This window comes from Schistocerca serialis, chromosome 7 (assembly GCF_023864345.2).
Source record: "Schistocerca serialis cubense isolate TAMUIC-IGC-003099 chromosome 7, iqSchSeri2.2, whole genome shotgun sequence".
Classification (NCBI taxonomy): Eukaryota; Metazoa; Arthropoda; class Insecta; order Orthoptera; family Acrididae; genus Schistocerca; species Schistocerca serialis.
Window position 1 is genome coordinate 249784646 of NC_064644.1, and position 23151 is coordinate 249807796.

The window sequence follows — 23151 nt, forward strand, 5'->3', positions numbered from 1 at the left end:
AGAAATGTGGTCGTATGAGCATAGCCGAAAATCCATGACCTGGAAGGCCAAAAAAATTCAACAGATGAACGAAATGTGGAACTTATGGCAGATGCTCTTAAAGAAATCCATAGTCTGATCTGTGAGGAACTCTCCGAAGCGTAGGGAATACCCTAAACGTCAGCATTCCGTATTCTGACATATGATTTGAAGAAGTGAAAAATTTCTGCAAGAAGGTCCCACAGTGTTTGACTGCCGAAGAGAAGCAGAAACTCCTGTACCTTGGAACCTTGCTCAAATAACGATTCTGCCGTGAAGGTGAAGGATTCTTGTGTCGATTTGCCGTTATTGATACAGCGTGGATTAAAGACTTTGACCCTGAGTTTAAATAACAGTGGAGAGCTTCAGATTCTCCACATCCAAAAAATTTCGACACGCTCAATTAAAGCTAAAGCAAATGACAATTCTTCCTTATGATCACCAAGTAATCATCATCACAGATAGTCCCAAGTGGAACAAATGTCACAATAGTGTGTTACTGTACTTCATGCAAAACCGCGAAGAAAAATCCACAAAAGCCAATCTCGGTTGGTCTATGCTGGGCCACTCTTTCTCCACGACAATGCTCTCATATCGGCAATGTTGTAGCCCCAAATCTGCGCAAATACGATGCTAAATGTTACCGCGTCCTCTCTACAGCCGGACATGAGTCCATCAGAATTCGACTCGTTCCACATTTCCCACAACTGAAAAACACCTATGGGCGGATGTCGTTATATTTCTTTGGAAGAGCTTTCTACCACTGTTATTCGAGCCATTCGTCTAATAAAGAGGAGTAATGTCATGGATGGAATAATAGAGCTTCAGAGACTTTGGGATTCAGTCAGAGAGAAGCAGGGAGTCTATACTGAAGGACTGTAAAGAGACACAGAAAAAAGGGAGTAAAAAAACAGCGCGCATTATTTACGAAATTATCCTTCATTTGGACCCCCAACTGCAGAAACAATTTATTTACAGCTATTACCGATTTTCACTGGTACGTTATTTACAGACGTCGGACATTTTGTGTGTGTACTGTCATCAGTGGCGTGGTTATGCTTTTGTTCTACAAAACAGTTTATTCTTCCATTAGGTAAATTCCTAGCCACTGCAGGCTTATTTTCAGGTGGTGGGTGTTTACCAGTTGTTTGCATTTTGTTCTGGAGCGGCCAGTCTCTGGGACTGTGGCGATATAAGGCACAACGACAAAATTATCAGTAGGACGGGTATACATGTATATACAACGCATAAAACCGAAATTATCAGAGTAGGAGGCATTTCTTGAGATCTGACGTACAGATACAGACAATCAAATATTAAAAATTTCATAAAAAATGGAATATTTATTCAAGAGAAGGAACCTCACAAATGGACCAAGTTAATAAAGTGTTGTTTCAACTCTGGCCCTTCGACAAGCAGGTATTCGGCTTGTCGGGTGACTAACAGAGCTGTTGGGCGTCCTCCTAAGGGATATCGTGCCAAATTCTGTCGAACTGCTTCGTTATATCGTCAAAATCCCAAGCTGGTTGGAGGACACTGCTCACAATACTCGAATCATTCTCAACTGGAGGGAGATCTGGCGATCTTGCTGGTAAAAGCTGGGTATGGAGAGGAGGAACTCTTACCGCATGTGAGCGGTCACTATCTTGCTGAAATGTAAGCCCAGGATGACTTACCATGTAGGGTAACAAAACGGGACGCAGAACATCGCCGATGTACTTTTGTGCTTTAAGTTTGCGGCGGATGATAAACAAAGGGGTCCTACTAAGAAATGAAAAAGTATCCCAGATCATCACTCCTGGTTGTCAGGCCTTACAGAGGGCGACGGTGAGGTTGAGATCCGCTGTCCGGAGCGTCTCCAGAAACGTCATCGGGACTCAATTGGAAGCGGGACTCATCACTGAAGACAAATCAACTCCAGGCCGATGACGCGTCTGGACAGCAGTGAGATACCAACCTGAAGATCACCCACGATACGGCGCGACAGCCACGAGTTACGGTCTGTGGCGCCATGGCTTTTCATGGCGTGGCCACTTCTGTTGTCATTCGCGGCATCCTTGTGGCAGAGCGGTACGTCGACGATTTCTACGCCTCCTTTGCCATTCAGGGCAAGCCAGCTTGCGCTTTCATGACGAGAATTTCTACTGCTTGTCTTCATGCTTGTGAACGCCTACATTGGCCAGCAAGGTTGCCAGGTCTCTCCCCAGTTGATAACTTTTGGAACATTACAGGTCGGCCCTCAAACCGACTGGGGATATTAACGATCTCTTGCACCAGTTGGACAGAATTTTGCATGGTATCCCTCAGAAGGTATTCCGACAACACTGTCAATCAATGGCAAGCCGAATAATAGAAAAGGTAAGAGACAGAGATGGACCAACGCGTTTTTGACATGCTCTGCTTATGAAGCCCTTTATTTTGAAAAAAATTTAAAAAATCATCCAATTTTTCTGAAATTTTAACCATTTTTTTACTTTATATGTACGTAACATCTACCGATGTCAATCTCATTCCGATGATTCCTTCGTGGTGCGTCAATTTTTTTATTTTTCTATTTTTTAGACTGTATATTTATTCAGTACGCCACTTGCTCTCCTCAAGAGCTGTTCAAAACACGTAGTGTACCATTCACGTAATCATGACGTTATTAGAAATATAAAAAAAAGACTTTGTGTCTCCACTACTAGCACACCCAATTTTGATCGCAATGGATGAGTGGCAGTTAATTGTAGAGGCTGAGTTCAATGAAATTACTTTACTTCTTTAAACAGTTACAAATAGCAAAAAGATCTGGCTCTTGGATGATCGGTTGCCGACACCCTCTGGATGACTGAAGATGGAAGGCGTCCTCCCGGTCCTTCTTGTGTAGTTCTGAATCTCGGTCGAATCTCAGGGAGGGATCCCGCAAGATCGGCTCGTGAGACTTGACAATGGCCGAAACTGCCACACCCTGCGGCTGGATCCATGAAACTACTACCTCATTTAGTACCCTCCTCCTGCATGTGGCTGAGCACAGACTAAATATCAGGCGCCAACAAAAACGACAAAAACATAAAGGCTTAGAGATCAATAAGGAGGTAAATGTTATTTAACCTGCCCTCCTTTAAACAGTGCGAGTATGATCCTTAAGATCTCTGATGTGCAATGCCAATGCCATGAACCCAACAACTTAACACTACTGTATGTTTATGTATCACAGACGACTAGTGCGGCATGCAACTTCAATAACAGGTTTTAATTTTATCAGCTAAACAACTTAAATGGTGGGAGAAGCAGAATTAAGGCTTTAGCATCAAAACTTCTGATCGTAAACAAACGGAAACACAATGAAATATGAACGTCCCTCATTCTGTCAATAGTTCTCAATTGAAGGTTTCTGTGAGAACAGTACAAACCAGTTAAGAGAGGGGATAGCTGCAGCTCGTCTATAGCGAATATTGACAGGACAACCGGTGTGATTTAATACACCAGACTAGGAACCATAGCTTTTGAACTATACAAATATGAATTACGTGGGAAGTATTTAGTGCAGGAGCAGGCATTTTAATGTGTATATATTTACCAGAGGAGCTGATTTTTTTCAATAACAAGGTTGACTATATTCCAGCTCTTTACAGTATTTTATGTATAAATTACAGTTACAAGTAAACCAACAGTAGCGAAATATTATGAGGACAATAAGTGAGGAGCATACTATTATAGATAGAGATAATTTGGCAGATAAATTCAATAGGTATGTGTAAATTATGTACAGAGATAATTTTACAACCTAATAACGTAAAAGTGTGGAGCAAAAAATGGTTCAAATGGCTCTGAGCACTATGGGACTTAACTTCTGAGGTCATCAGTCCCCTAGAACTTAGAACTACTTAAACCTAACTAACCTAAGAACATCACACACATCCATGCCCAAGGCAGGATTCCAACCTGCGACGTAGCAGTGGCGCGGTTCCAGGTTGTAGCGGCTAGAACCGCTCGGCCACTCGAAAGAGTGAACAGCACAAGTTCGAAGTGTGCAACACCGATCGAAAGTGAGTAACTGCGGTGTCGTGGTCTTATGGTCAAGATGTTGGTCTGCGGAGTGAGATATCTGTGTTAAGACGCCCTCACAAAATTGTGAACTGTCTGTCCGGCCATTGGCGCTTCTGTTCGCTGTATTCAGATTTGTGTCTGTGTTGTCGTGTAACTTTCTTTTACAACAGCGAGGTGTAGGGAAGGGACCTAGAGACTTACGTACCTCCTGTTTGTTCTACACAAGTACCACATATTATGACTCTTGCGTTACGTTTTGAAAGTGCTGATTCTCGAATTGCTTTGTTGTAACGTAGTTCACATCCGATTGGTGATTTGTTGTTTTCATTTCTGTGTAGGGTCTATGCGACATCTCTCCTGCTCTCACTATTCATCACATTAAGTGGCGACGCTAATATATACTTGTCACCTGACACATATTCTATAACCAACGCACAGTATATTTCCCAAGACTACAGGAGGAGAACAGACACGTCAGTGATCGGACGGAAAGTTTATAAGTCTGTAGAAAAAGGTGGGGCACGAAAGGAGATCTGACATCGGATCTTCAGCTTTGCAGTCCACGCACAACCTCGACGTCGTGATGCGCTTGATGTTGCACATCTTGAGCTTGGACCGTTCACTGTTTCTATGTTGCTCCTTTTTACACAGTTCAGTACACCTTCTTCCTGTTTTGATGCTTGATCTGCGTTGAGTTTCTGACGGGCTCTCCACTGGACCATTTTACCACTAAATATGAGGAGGGTTCGATGGAGAGTTTCCCTTGTGAGTACTGTTAGTTTGGAACTGTTCTTCGAATAGTACACCAAGGCAGAAGATTAGTTTTCTTCTGACTTTAGAGAATAATATTTAGTTTGTGTTCATCGAGCTGTAGTCAACGAAGGTCCGATAGGCTAATGCGTAGGAGAGAGATGTTACTACTGTTAATAGTGGCAAGATGTTGTTCATGATGGACAGAGTTGAAACTGAAGCTGGATTTACTTGAGTTCTTAAACCACAACACATCCCTGTCCTCTTTATAGTGGTTTGGAAAGTTTCTACCTCTTTGTTGCAATTAAAAGAAGGAACACGAGTTGGTGTGCTCATATATTCCAGAATATTGTTGCTATCGTCCAGTGGCTCTATTATTATGTATAATTCTGTTTTGCAGCTTGTTACTGGAGTGAAAGGATATTTTAATGTGATGTGGTCTGAATAGATCAGCGAATAAGTATGATACCTTAACAAAGGGTGGGAGGCTTACAATTTTTGGTAATTCTTTTGGAATTAGGGTGGTGAAGTTGTTTTCTTTACTTTTCTTTCCATTTTGTTCAAGCTGTCTATTTATTGCCGATTGATTGTACCCATTAATTTGGACTATGAAGGTATGAATTTCAGTTTCTGTATATGAATCTGCTTGACTGATTGGGATGTGGAACCCTGCTGTGTACAGCTGATTCGAAGAACTTCCTTTTGTGTTCCTTTGAGTGGCATTATGTGCCAATATTGTTAACAGAAACATAAGAGATGGTTGGGGACGGGTGGTGGTCTATATAACGGAAAGGTTGCTTATCATTGTGACTTGAGATATTCATATCAAAGAAGACACTCCTTTCTGTTATCTGATGTTTAATTAAATCTTTGTACGTACATTGTTCATAAAATTTGCTTTGTTCTTAATTTCAATATTAGAGTCATTAAATAGTATTAGTGAGCCATCTACATATGTTTTATAATATATAGTCTTATCTGTACACTAGGCATGGTTATTTGGCAGTTGGCCTACAGCACCTGATGGCGATCTGTGCTTTCAACATGACAAAGCACCACCCTGTTCGCACTGAATTGTGTCATAAAGGTTTCAGCATCAGTCCTAAAAAATGTAAGTGCTTGTATGACTCCTCTTTTTACCTTACCTCCATTGCACGGACATCGGAGACGAGATGTAACCATGTCGGTTTAATCTATTCATGCTTTATTCGTTCCTATGGCCCTACTGATTTCTGCTTTAGTCCCCCCATCGCATGTAGCTTTTCCTAATACCTTTCGTCCTTCTACAGACCAGTCAACTTCTTCTACAGATTTGATTCCTTACAAAGGCTACGAGAAATCATTTGCACATTCTCAACTATAGTGAAACCTCTGAAGCATTATTTACTCGTTTCGACGTTATTACTATAATTCATTTACACTTCACGTACGCTACACACATTGTATTATTAAGTGACTAATCGTGTCTGGTTATGCATAAGACAGGGTCTGAAAAACTTAATCTTAACAAGTTAATACGATACTGCAATCTCTATGTTGTTCATAAGTACGATGCAATGTTGCGAATTTCAACAATTAAAATCTCTCCAGTGTACAGGAATGTACATAATGAATATACGAGTACAGGTTATAAACACATGGTTCGCGACTTGTGGAAGTTTGGGGCTGCCCATGAAGTATACTCGGATAGCGTAATGGAACACTTATGGCTTGTAGTAGTCTGCTTGTTGTGAGGAATACAAGTTATCGTTCAAGGATAACTCAAATTACGAAAAGAGGCCTAAGGAGCATGTAGGTGAATAATCTTCGGATGATTACTTGGCAGTCGTTACTGCGAGGACGTTAAATTATAATTTAATGGGAGTTCCATTAATCTGCGGTTTGTCCCAGAATGTGACACTGGAAGTGCTTAATTCGCAAAATGTACTACAGCAAGGGCAATCAATTACAGTGTTTATCGACAGGCATAATAATACAACGGTACCGGTTGTGTGATAACCCGAAGATAAAAAAAATGGTTCAAATGGCTCTGAGCACTATGGGACATAACATCTACGGTCATCAGTCCCCTAGAACTTAGAACTACTTAAACCCTAGTAACCTAAGGACAGCACACAACACCCAGTCATCACGAGGCAGAGAAAAAACCCGAAGATAATTTCAGAAGGCAACAGCCTGAAAAATAAGCTTACATTCTTGTTTTGGAGTCACTAGGATTAGATATTCACGTGTGGGTCAACTGTTCTGGGTTTGGCGAGAGCTTTTCATCGACATATGTCAGTACAGCTTGCCCGAGAGAAGACAACACACCAAAACCAGTTGGCGCTACGTTTTGAAAAATAATTGGCCGTGTTTTGAAGGTCAGAAACTGAAAAATTACAGTGGCCCGTTGGAAAACTTGGGAATATGGAATAAATGTCAAGTAAGTTTTATCGAATAGCTCCGAGAAAACGGGATAAAAAACTGACGGTAACTGTTAATGTGAAATACTTGTATAGGTGTGTTTTAGATTATTGCTTTTAAAGTATATATATTTTGCCACAGACAAAAAAAAATAGTAAGACGACTGCTGGTGATAAGCGGGGAATCAGGGTTCGAGCCCCGGACCAGCACACATTTTCTTTGTCGTCATTCCATTACACAGCTGATGGCTATCCATATTCACAACTGTGAATACCTTTCATGTAGTTAACAAAAAAGATAAATACATAAATAAATAATAGGGTGGTCCTTGCCTTTTATCGTTTTCTAATAGCGTTTAGCCGGCCGTGGTGGTCTAGCGGTTCTAGGCGCGCAGTCCGGAACCACGCGACTGCTACGGTCGCAGGTTCGAATCCTGCCTCGGGCATGGATGTGTGTGATGTCCTTAGGTTAGTTAGGTTTATGTAGTTCTTAGTTCTAGGGGACTGATGACCACAGATGTTAAGTCCCATAGTGCTCAGAACCATTTGAACCATTTAATAGCGTTTACATTACAACTCGTTGTCGGCAGCATTAGTCTGATACATGTTACGCGACGTTAGGTGTAAGCGTTCTGATACTTTGACGGAAATGGAAAGTGTTACACCAAGATGTATTGGTCCCATATTTATTAAAACCATGAAAATGTTCATCAAAGAACGGGGAATTGTAAACTTTCATTCCTTTCGGAACAGACGTCCATCATCAAGATAAGTATGCGATGTGAGCGCCGTAGCAAAAAAGATACTCTACCTTTAGTTATGGTAAGGAAGCAGACAACCACAGAGAGTCATCTTGAAGAACTTCTTGCCGTGCTTGGAACAAGTTCTGTGTCATTTCATGAAGATTGCTGACTAAAAACTGGTATGAAGGTATACGTTTAGTGATAGCATCCCAGACACGTCTACCGGGGGAAAAATGATATGAAAGGCAGACCAGTCATTGATGTGTTCATTCTTCAATGAGTTTCTGGTGTGAACTGAAGTGTTCAGTATTGCATTATCCTGCTTCAATATGACAATTGGGTTCCTGGTGTCGACGGGTTTGAGAACAGGATATACCATTCTTTCCACATATTGGCAAGCATACAACCTCCCTTCTTGTAGTGGCGTCCAATAACTCTCCACACAGTGATTTCAGTAGATGGGGATGGAGAGCTCTTGAGAGTGCTCTTGAGAGTGCTCTTGAGAGTGCCCTATCATCACGCCGTCGACGGATACATTGACGTCGATCTGACCGAGAAACAAGAGCGAGATTCATCGTGGGACACCATGGGATGCCACTCAGTGCTCCGTAAACCATGCTAGTCTCTGTTGGCTGATACAGCGTCAGCGGTAAACGATGCAGCTTCAGGTTTTACAGCAATCTATTCCTGAAGGTCCGTGTCCGCGCATTCAATTGTTCTCATCTGTGTATCCGTCAGAACCAGCCGAACTATCCTACGATCTTTTGGTGGAGTAGTCCTTCTTGCCGCGCTGTTGTCGCAACTCGTTCTGCAGTTATTGCAGCATAATCAACTGTCTGTGTTATGTGTCGGTACGATGCTTCCATGTCACTCATGCCAATGGCTTGATCTATGTCAAAGTCCAAATGATAGAGATAAGTTGCATGTCCACGTCTTCTGGATACGCTGTGTCGTGATCTACATCTGAAAACATCCAGTAACTTTATAAATATTTAACAGCTGTGTCGTGATCTACATCTGAAAACATCCAGTAACGTTATAAATATTTAACAGCTGGTATTTTTCTATATTGAAAATGTGTTCGAGTAAGGATAATATTACAAGCAACATATCCCACAGGCGTGGAAATACTGTCGTATCACTTTGGAAGCGTTCGGTCAGCGTGCTCATGGTGTAACACTTTCCTACGCGACACCCTTGGTCGGACCGTAAGTAGACCTTGAAGCGCCCTAAACGTCTGTTAGCCAGACAATATATCATCAACTTCGGCACTGCTGTCGTAACCTAATACCATAATAGTACAGAAGTGATCATGGACCCTGACCTAATGGACCCTGACCTACCTGCAGACCTGGAGGATAGCAGGTGGTGTGAAGTGGAGCAGCCTCCTGCACTTTCACCGCCGATGGTCACCTTGCTGGGATCACCTCCAAAGGCTGCGATGTTCTTCTGCACCCACTCCAGAGCCATCACCTGATCTTTGAGACCCGCATTACCGGGAACCACCTCGTCTTCCAGACTTAGAAATCCTGTAAATAAAATCAACACTTGTAAAGAGTTTGTTACCCTTTATAGCAAAGAAAGAATCGTATTGCACTGTTGGCTGGGAGACTTGGATCCGCAGGTTCAGCAGCCTGACTGGAAAAAGGATTATATTTATTCATATAACGAGTTTTAGTGTTCTATTTGTGACGCTGGAAACAATGAGAAAGAGAAGACTGAGGCTCCAAACGTTACTGGAAGAATTGCCACCAACCCGCAATAGTGCAGTAGGGTATCGTTGATGTCAACGGCTCCTTCCAACAGACGAATTACGAATGTTATAGATTACTAGCAGCAATCGAGATGGCAAGAAGTTATTTATAATTGTGATAACCAGTTTCGGTTAATACACCTACCAGTCTTCAGATCAAAAAAGGACAAACACTACCGTGTCTAATCGACAGGCCGGCAGTAGACACATTGTCATCCCACTGGCCTACTGATGCTACACAGCAGTGTTTACAGTATTTGATCTGAAGATGGCTCTTGGTTTTACTGAAACTGGTTATCACGATTATAAATAAGTTTTCGAGATGTTGACTAGTGAAGATTTACTTATAACAGTTTATAACATTTAACATTAACAATCGCCTGTGTCCAGTCTGGCCACGTCAGGAAACAACAGGACAAACTATCGTCAACAGTTTTACAGACTGCCCCTCCGTTAGTCGTTCGAAGACATAAGAGATTTGAGACAAGACATTGGTGCAGCATCAGACGATTAAGAAGGTGGGATTGCCCCCTCTTTTTGCCAGCTAAATATTGACACGCAAAATTTCTTCTATCAAAAGGATTCGAACCTGTTACCTCTGAGCTGGGAGCCAGAGGATAAGTGTGCGCTAGTGTAGCCGTCTATGGAAGTACTTTCACACTTCAATGCTTATAATGAAGACTGCGATTGAATAGTTTGCAATTATAATTTCGATTTTTTTTAAACCCCTGTGTCTATTAACGTATTCTGTCTCATTGCATAAAAGGAGAAGACTTCACAAGAAAAAGAAATTTCACTAGATGTAGCTCTACCTTCTTTTTGCGGTTGATTTGAACTAAAATCCATTGAAAACCACTGATAGAGTACCGTACCTCAGTCTGTTCAAATATTTGGACTTACCGGGTGTATGGATTCGGCATTTTGTGAAGATGAACTGTGGTAGTGTGTTGGAAACTATTGCGGCTATAATTTTCAATGTGTAACAAAGTAATATAGTTGCAAGATGTTTCTCACACATATATCATTAGTTTCAGTATAAACAACACATCATTCTTTTTAAAAATGTGGTTCCAGTTGCATTTTGACTGGAATACATTCTTTAGAGTTTTGAAGATACCAGACACAGGGATCAGAAAACGAAGAATTTTTTACAAATTTTTCAGAAATTGGACTATATTTCTAACAGGCGAATTACAGGAAACGGACAATAAATGTAACTGGAGTGAGACAGAGTTGTAGCCCATAAGACTTGTTATTTAATCTGGAACAGATTGAACAAACTTCAGGAGAAGTTGGGGAAAGATGGCGAAAATACAGGGAGAAGAAATAAGAAACAGAGTTTGCCATTAGAAACGAGTAAGGAACTTGGACGAACACTTGAACGGAATGGATACTGTTGTCAAAAAGGTTATAAGATGAACACAAACAATACAATGGGAACAGAGTGTAATAGACTTAAGTGGGAAATTAAACGTTCTATGTAGTGGACAAGTTTGCTATTTGGACATCAAAATAAAGTATGACTGTAGTGGGACAGAAGATATAATATATACATTGGAATGAACAGAGAAAATTTCCTGGTAAAGAGAAATATATTAATGTAAAATATAAATTTCGGTTTTTGGAAACCTTTTGTGGAAGTGTTTTTGTGGAGTGTAGCCCCATATGGAGGTGAAACAAGGACGATAAACAGTACAGACATGAAGGGAATATAAGTTTCTGAAATACAGTGCTGCAGAAAAATACTAAAAATTGGATTGGTAGAACCAGTAACTAATAAAGAGGAATTGAATCAAACTGAGGAAAAAAGAGTAGAATAACAGATGAACTGGCGGAACACGTCCTAAGGTATTAGCTTATTCACCAAAAAGGCCACAGCAATCAACCTTGTAATCATCGAACAGATGATAGTGTTGTATAAGAAAGCCTGCTATATGACCACGGTATAAATTTCAAACGGTTGCATCCTGCAGAACTGCTCAGCCCTGAACCTCGTCTTCGTGCCACCCTTCTCGCTCATGGTGGATGCTTATATCTCTGCCGCCGAAAACAGACCCATCCGTCTTGTGCCGTCTTGATGGCTAAATTGTTTCAACAACATGAGTCGACGTCGCAACATGGCAATAGCTGCGCGGTGGTTGTTTACCAAACGGGACCTTAAAATGTGTCGTAGGATACGTCCTTTTAAAATGTGTCGTAGGATACGTCCTACCTAACGGTGTCTTTCTTCTGGTGTCACAATTTAGGCCCTAATTTTCGATAGAGATATTATGCAAGAATAGTGTCTGTTCTTTCGGACCTGTCCATATAAGTATATAGTTCTATCAATACCGGCCAAGACCTTCTTCGTCTGTGCGGATGCTCACATATTACCCGAACTCTTAATGGGACTTGGTAATAATGTCTTCCACGAGTAATGAGTGTGTTGGGCAGGGACACTACTAATGTGGAGTGTGGACATATAAGGTGAGAATGTGGGTCTCGCGGGAGGCGTGCGCGAGATAGTCCCTGCAGTCGCACTAACCTCTGTGCCCTCGATGGCTCAGATGGATAGAGCGTCTGCCATGTAAGCAGGAGATCCCGTGTTTGAGTCCCGCTCGGGACACACATTTTCACTTGTCCCCGTTGATATATATCAACGCCCGTTAGCAACTGACGGTATTAATATAATTCTAGTTTCTTTTTAGACGGCTGCAGGTCATCAATGGTGCCTGTTAGACATGTATGAAAGCACAGACACCATATCCATAGAAGTATATAATAAAAATGTAGTCTGAACGTACCATACAATAGACGCAATCATGTAAATGATAGCAACAACCAGTGTCCACATACTGCAAGTACACAGCCTTTATATAATTATTTTTTTACGGAATGTAAACTAACGTCCACGGACGATGTCTCAGAAACATGTGAGTAAATACGAATACAAAACTGTGTTTTGCTACAAAGTGAGCCGTGCCGCGAGGATCGATAGGTCACGGCACCCTGCTGGGATCCAAAGATTCTACACCATAGAGAAGGGCGTCTGCCGCCAGGAACCTCGCAGTCCGTGTGCTGTGGTCTTATAGCGTGGCCGGATATCGGGGAGGGACTCAGTCTAGGGTAGAACATGTTCACTTGAAGAGGACAGTCTGCCGTCGTCCGAGGACGCTTCGTCCAACGGAGTCCAGTAATTGCTGCCCGTATTCAGCGAGCACTGTGGCTGTGAGGAACTAAAGGGCAGCGTGCAGTCAACAGGTTGGAGAAGTACAGGGTCGTCTTGGAGGTACCAGGAGTCCGCCTTAGCAGCCGAGGCAGGAGGTTTTCCGCCAGGGGAACGGACACGCAGCCTCAGTTGGTGTTGGAGTGCGGGTGATCTCACCGACACCCAGAAGACATCAGATCGGCAGCGTCCCGTCAGCGAGTTGCGGACAGAATATCGTGTGGAGAGCAGCTGTCGAAGGAGGGACTCGTTGGCCGTGGTTGTACGACCACAACACCTATGCGGGTCTGGTACTACTGGCAAGACCCTACCAAAACACTGTACAAGATGAGCGGGTTTTTAAAGTAATTTACACTGTGGCTGCTCGTCCGCATTATGTATACTCGAATGAAATGATTACACCTCGGCATGTAGTTTTGGCGGGAATGTTGTGTGACTTACTCCTAGTATCACTCAGAATTGTATAGCGTTGTGTTAGCTACGTTTAATGCCATTTGGTTAAACCAGCATTGATATGAAAGCCTCAAAAGATACAGTGTTCTGATCAACCCTACAGTTCAGTTATTCATGAGTTTTATTCTTATAATAAGCTTTTGAGGGTTATTTGAATTGGGCTGTTACTGTGTGCCAAAGGTAACAGGACTTGCTCATGTAATTTTACTTCCAGAACGAGACTAGATGTGCGACTAATTTGTTCATCTATTTATGTTTTGCTTGTTGGTGAGAAAATTGTGTCTGCTTTAAGAAATTGTTGTACATCTGGAACCGTGCCGAACGATAACGAACTGTTCTCGTTCATTCATTAAACTTCTGGCTTTACCTTCTGAACTTGATTCCTGCCTGACATTTGAATTCTATTGTGTAATGTTCATTCAAGAAACAACTCTGTATTTTTCTTTCAAGAAAGGGGTTTTTGATTTTGTTCTGTGTCATCAAATTAAAACTGGGTACTTAAAAGAGGTACCATTTGTCTCAGGGAAACTCATTACCTTTCTATATTCTTTCTTTTATTAATAGGTTGATCGGTTCAGAGTATTCGAATTTGTTATACGTATTTTAAGATATCTTTATATGTGTGTGTTCTAGAGGTGCCTCGTGCTTGCGATACAAGATCAGTGTGTGCTGCGGCATGTCCAGACTAGTGGGAGATACTGGAATTTGATTTATGTCTCACGGTGCGTCACTGTGAAATGGGCTAAGTGTGTTCTGCTGAAGCAGCTGGTCGTTGTTTTTGCATTGTTAAAACTGCTATCTTGTTCCTCACTTTACCGTAACATGGAAGATCTAATAAACTGTGTTACTGCTACGAACTATGTTCAGTTTCCCGTTAACCGGTCCTTCCACTCCCTAAGCACCCACATCGGTTGGCCGTGTATCAGAAGATAACGCAGTTAATCATATTCTGTATTTTGGGGGGATAGGAAAGGAGAGCTTACCGTTTGGTGCATCTGTACAGAAACGTCCTTATTGCAGTATGGTTGATGTTGTGGTCGCGGAGTGTAAAGATGTGGCAGGTCGTGATTACTCACCCAGAGCGGAAAGTCGGTAGTTCATGGTAACGACAACGATGCCGCGATCGAGGAAGAAGTCTGGGCCGAAACCAGCCAGCGAAGCCCCTCCATGTTGGTAGGCGCCTCCTGGTATCCAGGCGAGCACGGGCAACAGCTCCCCAGAGGCGTTGGCAGCCGCCGCCGCCTCCTCCGGCACGAAGACGTTGAGGTAGAGGCAGTCCTCGGAGCCCTTGTCCGGCTGCAGGCACAGCGGCGCCTCCTCCAGGGCGTCCCGTACGCCCTCCCAGGCGACAGGGGGCCGGGATTTCTGTAACAGGCAATGCTTTGTTCCCCTGACTCACTCGGCATTTGGCCCCTTCTCTGGTGGGCTAGGAAGTTGGATGGCGAAATGGGCGATGTAAACGCCCTTATTATGTATTTCTCAGTTACAAGTTACTCTAGCCTTCAGCCCCTAGCACGTTCAAACAATTTGTCAAATTTTCCGTGTTTGTCAAATTATTATACGGTGTACTTGTTTGTTTCGTGTTTGGAAGAAGACATATGAAATTTTGGAAGAAATATTGATTTTTTTTTTATTATCGGCCTTTTCGACAGAGACCTTGCAGTCTGAGGAGATTGTGACCGACGCAAAAACGTAGCGCAGACCCGTCCGATCACACGCATGCCACCCGGCCGCACAATGTTGGGACGTGCAGACACTCTTATTCGAGGCGATCGACGGATCACAACCAAACACATCGCTGCTCAAGAGGACGTGCTGACACACTCTTTCACTAGTTGAGTACCCAATGGAGTGTGCCCATTGGGTTCGTAGCCGCATAACATAAGACCACAAAGAGGAACGAGGGACTATTTGTGCTTGCGCGTCATGAGGCTGATTGTGACAATTGTTTGTCCAATAGGCGTCAGAGGCGACGAATAATGAATTTATCACTTAGAATCGGCAACAAAGAGGCAATCCATGGAGTGGCGCCACACCATCTCTCCTCTGAAGAAAAAGTTAATAGTCGCACCCCGAGCCAGTGAAGTCATAGCGACGGACCTCTGGGACTATGAAGGGGTTATTCTGTTTGATGCCCTTCGCCATGGTGCAACGATGAACTCTGAAATGTATTGTGCTACTCTCTGCAAACAGGAAAAAGGACTTGAGTTTGATCGCTGCCACAAAAATACAAATGAACTTCTCCTTCACCGTGACAGCGCAAGCCCACGCACAAGTATGCGCATCCCCGATAAGCTCACAAAACTTCATCGGACTGTTATTCCTCATCCACCCTACGAACTGGATCTCGTAACTTCCGCGGTCCCTTTGTTTGGCTCAATGAAGGATGCGCTCCCAGCGAAGCAGTACGTCGCTAATGGCCAGTCATTGGCTCCGAAGTCCACTAGTGGAGTGGTACCATGCAGGGATGCAGGTGGCCTAAAGGCGTCACATTGAACGGATATTATGTCTAAAAATATCTAAAACAATGGGGAATAATGTGGTGCATTGCATTGCTGAATGAAACCATCTTACTTTCAGACAAAAATATTGCTTTACTTAATGAACAATTCTCGTAAAATAAAAGCGTCATAGGGAAAGAAAGGAAAAAAAAAAGATCTCAGACCATTATCAAAATGGTAGAGATGTTGCATCTTTTCCATCCATATCTTAAACACGAGGACGCAAAAAATAAAGAGGATCATTATTCAAAGTACGGGGCCCCAAACTTCTTTTACTCCATCACATGTTAGTATTAGAAAAATTCGCTCTGAGAGCAAAGCGCATTAACGTGATGCTTCTGGGATTCATGCCGCGAATCGTATACGCTTGGCGGATTAACGATGAAGGCTTTTAGGCGTTTTCCCACATTCACTTAGGTAAACGCCGGGCTAGTATCCACTACACAATCATTTGGAAAACGTTCTGGAACTTGAACATGTGATCTACTCGAGACGCAGAGAGATAGGATACAAAGATCCCTCCCATGCGGAGTGGTGACGTCAGGATCATCCGGCCACCAGCTCCCACTGATATCTCCGCAACCCCGTAGGGAAACAGGAACTGTTATGGAAGAAGAAACAGAAAGAGAAGGAGATATTTCCATTATGTGCATTGAGACATAAAACATTTTCTGGTTATCACATAGCTACAGAGAAACTGGAAAAGATTTTTGCCTAACACGTTTTACCTTTCAATGTGATAGCGAAGTAATTCTGACGAGTTTTTAAAAGTTTCACTGTCCATTCGGAGAAACTTTCTATATAACCATCAGTTTCTGGGTATAATATTTATTTATCAGAATTTCATTGGTACATTTAGCTCTCAGTTTCAACTATTTACGCAGCCAGCGACTTTTTTCTGTTTCTTTTTTTATACACAGTGATAACTCAATGCAAGAAACGCTCTTGGTTCATGCCTTGTCTTTGGAACTACTGTAAAAATACTCATACCTCGCGACGTGATACACACAATGTGAGGTCTGAAGTACTTCAAAACTGAGATAAAGTTTGACAAACTTGGTTTTTAACTCAGCTCGCTTGTTTGACAATCCCTAGGAAGCCAAAGTATGAATTTAACAAATTTCATCATTTGCAGCGGTCTTCAGAGGCAGTAAAGATGATACAAGACGGAGTGAGAAATCTGTGAACGAGATGCGGAAATCCTATCAAACGGCCCCTCTTGTAGGCGGAGACCAGGTTGATATCAATTGTCGGGAGTTGTGTTATATTGGGTGCCCACAGATTACAAAGGATAAATACACTTCCATTCTGTAGCGGATAATGGGTATATTATACTATGAACACCAAACGCCAAATGCCACTTAACTTATACGTTAGATTTTACATTCCTGTTGGCTATGTTAACTTAAATTTCATCCTTATAATAGTTTATTCCCACTACAGAAAAAAGCCATTCCAACATCAGAAGGGAAGTTTGTGTACATCACGGCTACTGTGTGTTACTGAAACTTTCAGGATGACATCACAACAGCATGCCCAGAGGATACTCACGTGCACCTTATCGATGTATGTAAGATTTTGAGAAGGTGCATCATTCTTGAAATAACGGAATTTAATAAACATGTGGCTATTTGCCCAAACTTGCCACTGAACGATCAGATTCTATTTCCTTGTTCACAACTTCTAACAGCAGATACTGCAGATAAAATATCCACACTGCTTTGTAGATTACTGCTCCTAATTGTATTATCCGTATTTTTACTTTGCTTCAGTTTCTGGGGTTTCGTTTGCATTGCTGTTTTACTTTGCATAATTACGGTTGTTTTATTAAGGATTTAAGTCTCAAGATGTGTCTCATTTCCAATATTATATTTGTTTAATATGATATTACCTCATACAGTCATCACACTTCACTGTTTTTCGCTCAATTTATTGTTTTCTCTGAAAAGTTGCTGTAATTTGTCACAAAATTAGTTAACTTAACCTGTCATATACAGTGACGGAAAAAAAAATCGCAACACCAAAATATATTTAACGTAGAGCAATAAAATTTCGGAAACACATTTGTCTTGATAACATATTTAAGTGATTAACATTGCAAGATCATAGTTTAACATAAGCGCGAGATAAGCCACTGCAAATTTGAAGTGCTACTACATTAATAACAGTTGTAGCCGCCAGAGTGATGAATACAAGCATGAAAATATGAATACATTGTGTCGTACGGGTGCTGGATATCAGTTTATGGCATGGAGTTCCATGCCTGTTGCATTTGGTCCGCCAGTACAGGGACGGTTAATGCTGATTGTTAATGACGCAGGAGTTGTCGGCCGATTATGTCCCATAAGCGCTCGATTAGAGACAGATATGCTGATCCAGAAGCCCATGTCAACGTGTCGACACTCTGTAGAGCAAGTTGGGTTACAACAGCGCTATGTGGGCGAGTGTTATCGTGTTGGAAAACGCCCAATGGAATGCTGTGCATTAATGGGATGTCGAATAACTAAACTGAAGTACAAATTTACTATCAGGATTCGTGGGATAACCGCGAGAGTACTCCTCCTGTCATACGAAACCGCATGCCAGACCACAACTCCAGGTTTGGTTCCAGTGAGTCTAGCATGCAGACTGATTGGTTGCAGTCCTTCAACTGGCCTCCATTTAACCAACACATGGCCATCACTGGCACAGAGACAGAACCGTGTTTCATTAGTAAATACAACAGACTTCCATGCTGCCCTCCAGTGAGCTCTTCCTTGACATCACTAAATTTACAAATGGCGGTGATTTGGAGTCAGTGGAAAACACGCTACAGGACGTCTGGATGGGAGCTGTCCTTGGAGTAAGCGATTTGTAACTGTTCGTTGTGTCGCTTTGGTGCCTGTCTACGTATCGATGGATGAGTATTTGTGTGAGAACTTAGGTCTACCTTTTATTAGCAAGTGGAGATGTGAGACTTGGCCACATAATAGTTCTGAGCAGACATTAATTAAATTCTGACGTATTCTAATCAATCAGTAATACAGTAAGGAGACAGTTATTCGAATTTTGCTTAAGATCAGTAGTAGGTAGGTCATCATTCATGTCCTACAGTACTCAACAGTATCTGAACGACCTGAATTGCGTTTCGCCTGATTTGTATGCAACTCACACTACTTAGCAGTCTTGCAGGTCCTCTGCTCTCTTTTCGGTACGGTCGTTTGACTATACAAAATGGCTACTACAAGAGGCCAGACGAGATAACGGTTCTGTATGCCTATCAATCCAGATGCAAATTAAATCACAATAATTTAAATATCAGTAAACGCGTTGTCAGAGATGATAACCATTACGCTTGTGAAATCAAAAACTATTGCAATAAATGACATTTCAAAAAGCATGTTTCAACTTGAAATTATTTTAGGAGCATATCTGTACTGGGCTGAGACCCGGCTCTACAATTTAGTAATTACTTTTCCAGTCAACTAACCACGATAGATCCTACATATGTTTGCAATCACAGGTAACAAAGTGTGCGCAGGTTTAAACTTGAAATAACAAGGCATAACCTTTTCTGATAGGCTGTGATTCAACCCAGAACCTTATCGGATTGTTAACAAAGCGCAATCAAATGTTAGAAATCGGAATTTTTTTAACAATGGTTTGCTGATTGGAACTGAAATGTCAGGACGAACAAATTTTGAACAACCAAGATTAGAACGGAGCACCTATCGTCATTGACTTCTAGTCACGAATAGACGTTAAAAATGGTTTATTTCACCAATATCGAGATGTAGACATGTCTGAACTGGAAGTAACATGAAGTAAAATTCTGTGCTGGCTGGGATCGAACACTGCACATATCATCGTCGTTGACTATCGAATTCCTTTCACCAGTAACTAAGACAGGCATTTTGAATCTGAAATGATGTGACGAAAAGTTGTGTGGCTGACTGGAAGTCGAAACTTGTGCCAGTCGCTGTTACCGAAAACTCACAGAGAGGTGTTAAAAATCGTTACTATTTGTCACCTGCAGCTTGGTGTACGCATGCTGCAACTTGAATGGCACGATGAAAACTTTTGTGCCGCACCAGGATTCGAAGGAGATACCCGCTCTTATGGAGACGTTGAGGAGTTCGGACTCTTGCGGAACGAGAGAACTGCATCGTCTCGAAGAGGCCAAACCCACCGAGAGTTGAGGTCTGAGTTGGAATCCCAGACCAGCATCAACAATACCAACATCCCCATATCAGATACAATAAGAAAGAGGTGTCCGTTGACCTTACACGTCCAATCGCTTATTAATTTTAAAAAAAATTCGTATAAGAAAGCAAAGTCGTGACAAGAGTTTCTACCTGGCGTAACTACCGCCACCGTCATGGGCCAATCTACAGCGACTCTCCTAAGATAGACAGCGAAGTGATGTCATATTTAAAGCGGATTTGGAACAACTGTGCGTTCCCTACGTTATTCAGCTTGCATTACCAGAGGGGAAGAGGGTCTGTTGGTGGTTGTTAAAAATGGTTGCCTGAAGCATGAATCGATCACGGGCCTTAAGCATACACAGCTACAATCATTCCAACAGACCATCAACTTACAGACTGGCTCCTGACTATGTTGTAAAGAAGGATGCTCCACACGGAAAGAGAATACTGATGCTGTGAAAGTTCACTACAACCTGTTCAGTCATTTCCTTGTTCGTTCCCATGCGTGTTTTTGACCTGTTTTTTTTGCCGCTGTCGTAAAGTCACATATTAGCCAGGTACAAGAACTGAGAACACGGTAGAATGCGGAAATTCCTATAGGAAGCGTTCCTTTCCACTTGTGATTATGTGCTGAAGTATGCATTTACGATCTACTCATAAATATGGCGCAGTGTAAACGTAGAGGCAGATATGGAACACACTCTCATCGTCAAGCTTATAAATCGTCTGATATAATTACGTAGATAAGGGCTTAGTGATCTTTTCTCATGCAGCGTATTATGTGAAGAGTATTGATGTATGTAATCCATCAGCCAAAATTTTACATCAAAAACCATTTACGTGCGAGTAGGACTGAGTATTCCGTTCAAACCTGATTTCGTTTATAGTTAATAATAATAATAATAGTAGTAGTAATAATTTCGTTTGGTGCAGTACCATGGTGCAAGTATTTCTATTGGACGCCACCTTCTACGTTCTTTATATTTTTATTTATTTATTTAGTATTTTGTTTCCTAGCCTTCTTCCTCCCCTTTAGCCCTACCTGACGCTCGCCATAAGCCCCTCCGTCGGCGTTGTTTCTTCTACATTGTTATTCCTGTTTCTGCAACAGCAAGGACTCGAATGAGGTAATTAAATGATCCCTTTTAAAATAAAGATTTATGTCTCACTTGCAGAGAACAAAAAATTAATGCCTTATACATGTGGGAAATGTGGCAGGTATGATGATAAAGCAAATAAAAATCTCTTTTGTTTGAGAATGAAAGAAGATGTTCTTCATAGCATACGTCAATAAAGCGAAACGCGTCTGGTGGGAAAAATCACGCATTTTTGTAGTTGCAACGACAGAACAAAAATACTCTCAAGTAGTGTAAATAGTGATTTGTTTTGCGAGTTCTGGGACAGCTGTGATTGTGCTAAAAATGGTGATAAGTGGCTTGGTTTCATCACTTTCCGCCGGGGAAGCGTGCACTTTAACGCCTGTTTTATTCAGAGAAATTTAACGGTACCTTGCACCTATTAAGAGAGAAACTGTAAGCTTTCTGAAGGCGGCTCCTGTATTCAAGGCTGTCATAAAAAGCCGTAAGTACTCTCAGTGATTTACTTAAGGATTTGGAAGCTTGGGTGTACCGGTATTAATACCTCGTCGTTAGTGCGCTTCGTTAAGAAACATTGTTACAAAAATTCTGCCTTATTCATGGTTGTGCTGCACTAATTTTTGGGCTATTTGTTAAAGTATTCAGTGGCTCAAGTGAAGCACTGTCTGTTATTTAAAGGGACCGCCATATAGACGTTAAAATATGGCGATGGTAAATGCTGCTGTTCTAAAATTGGATAGTAAATTCTCAAGTGATTTCGATTAAATATAATATTTTATTTTTTGTAAGCCGCATGTTGGGGCCATGTAGAGTGGGATGTAATACTATTCTACGACGGGCTGGAACACACTAAGGGCACTTGAAAAATTTTTTTGGTTCACTGGCAGCTGTCTTCCAACGGCCAACTGTTTCAGCTCGGCCATCTTCTGTAGGTATGTATCATGCACTATCTGACTGTATTACACGCTCGTTTGGAGCAATATTTAGCGGTTATTCTAACCACGTACGTTCAATAGAATTAAGTATTCTATGCTACCCATTTAAGAATCTAACGCTCTGAAATTATCACCAGTTTTGGTGTCATTATAAGTGCACATTCCTTCAGCAATGGATTTGTAGCCCGTATCTTATTAAGCCAAAATTGTGTAATAGTTATATTAACTAAGGTTGAGATACTTTCTCTTTCGGCATCTGGGTCCGGTCCTGCCACTCAACAGCCGATTGTGCTGATGTCAAAGAAGCGCTCATGGTTTTACCGGGGTCTTGAGATTGATTCTCACAGGGGGCATCTAGTACTGTATTTAGCTGTCAACGTGACAGGAATTATATCACCACGTTATGATCAATTTAGAGGACCTATGCACCGATCAGCTTCTTCTTACTGACTAGCGTTTGTTCAGTTGCCCAGTCGAGCTTCTCAGCTTCCGATATTTGAAGTGTTCTCCTGGACTTTTAATATCTCTGTCGCAAGAGTTTTCTCATCCAGTAAAGTTATATATTGGCAGTACAGTACATTTCCAAAAGTGGAAGTGACTTTCAATTGTTCTGTCTGCTGTCATATCATTTGTTGACTTATTTTGAAATGCGGAAGTACTGTGTAACCTTGGTTAGCTTCTACCAGCAGCACAATAAAGTTGTTGCCTGTGCCTGGCAACTCACATGCAATTGTCGGTGTGTTTTTGTAGGAACAGCATAAGACTTGTGTGTTCCTGGGCTGTTCTGTGTCATGCTTTCGGGAATCGAGTGTAACCCTATGCGGAGTGGTCCCACTGTGACGTGCGAGCAGGGATTAGTTACACATGTCGGATGTATGTTAGCAGTCCAACGGTTAGAATTGTTCCTGCCGTCAGTAACCACAAACTGTTGTCAGAGCCGGTTTCTAGTATCATTGGTGGTATGTTCTCGTTTGTTGGGATGGCAAGTTCGGCATTCGGTTAAAGTTTCACTGCGATTGGTTCCACTGTCACGTGTAATGAGGAACACATGTGTCGTGTGCTTGCTAATTCATCCACG

The 23151-nt window shown here is 42.0% G+C and overlaps 1 protein-coding gene across 1 annotated transcript in view; it reads right to left on the minus strand.

Moving 5' to 3' along the window:
• Window positions 1–22866, minus strand: part of LOC126413000 (cholinesterase 1-like) — a 67516-nt gene extending 44650 nt beyond the window's left edge. Inside the window, exons 1-3 of the mRNA XM_050082893.1 lie at window positions 22798–22866; window positions 14433–14721; window positions 9289–9474 (exon numbers count right to left, since the gene is read on the minus strand). Of these exons, the coding sequence (XP_049938850.1) occupies window positions 9289–9474; window positions 14433–14721; window positions 22798–22866 (544 nt within the window). The remainder of the gene's footprint in view (window positions 1–9288; window positions 9475–14432; window positions 14722–22797) is intronic.
• Between the last annotated feature and the right edge of the window lie 285 nt (window positions 22867–23151).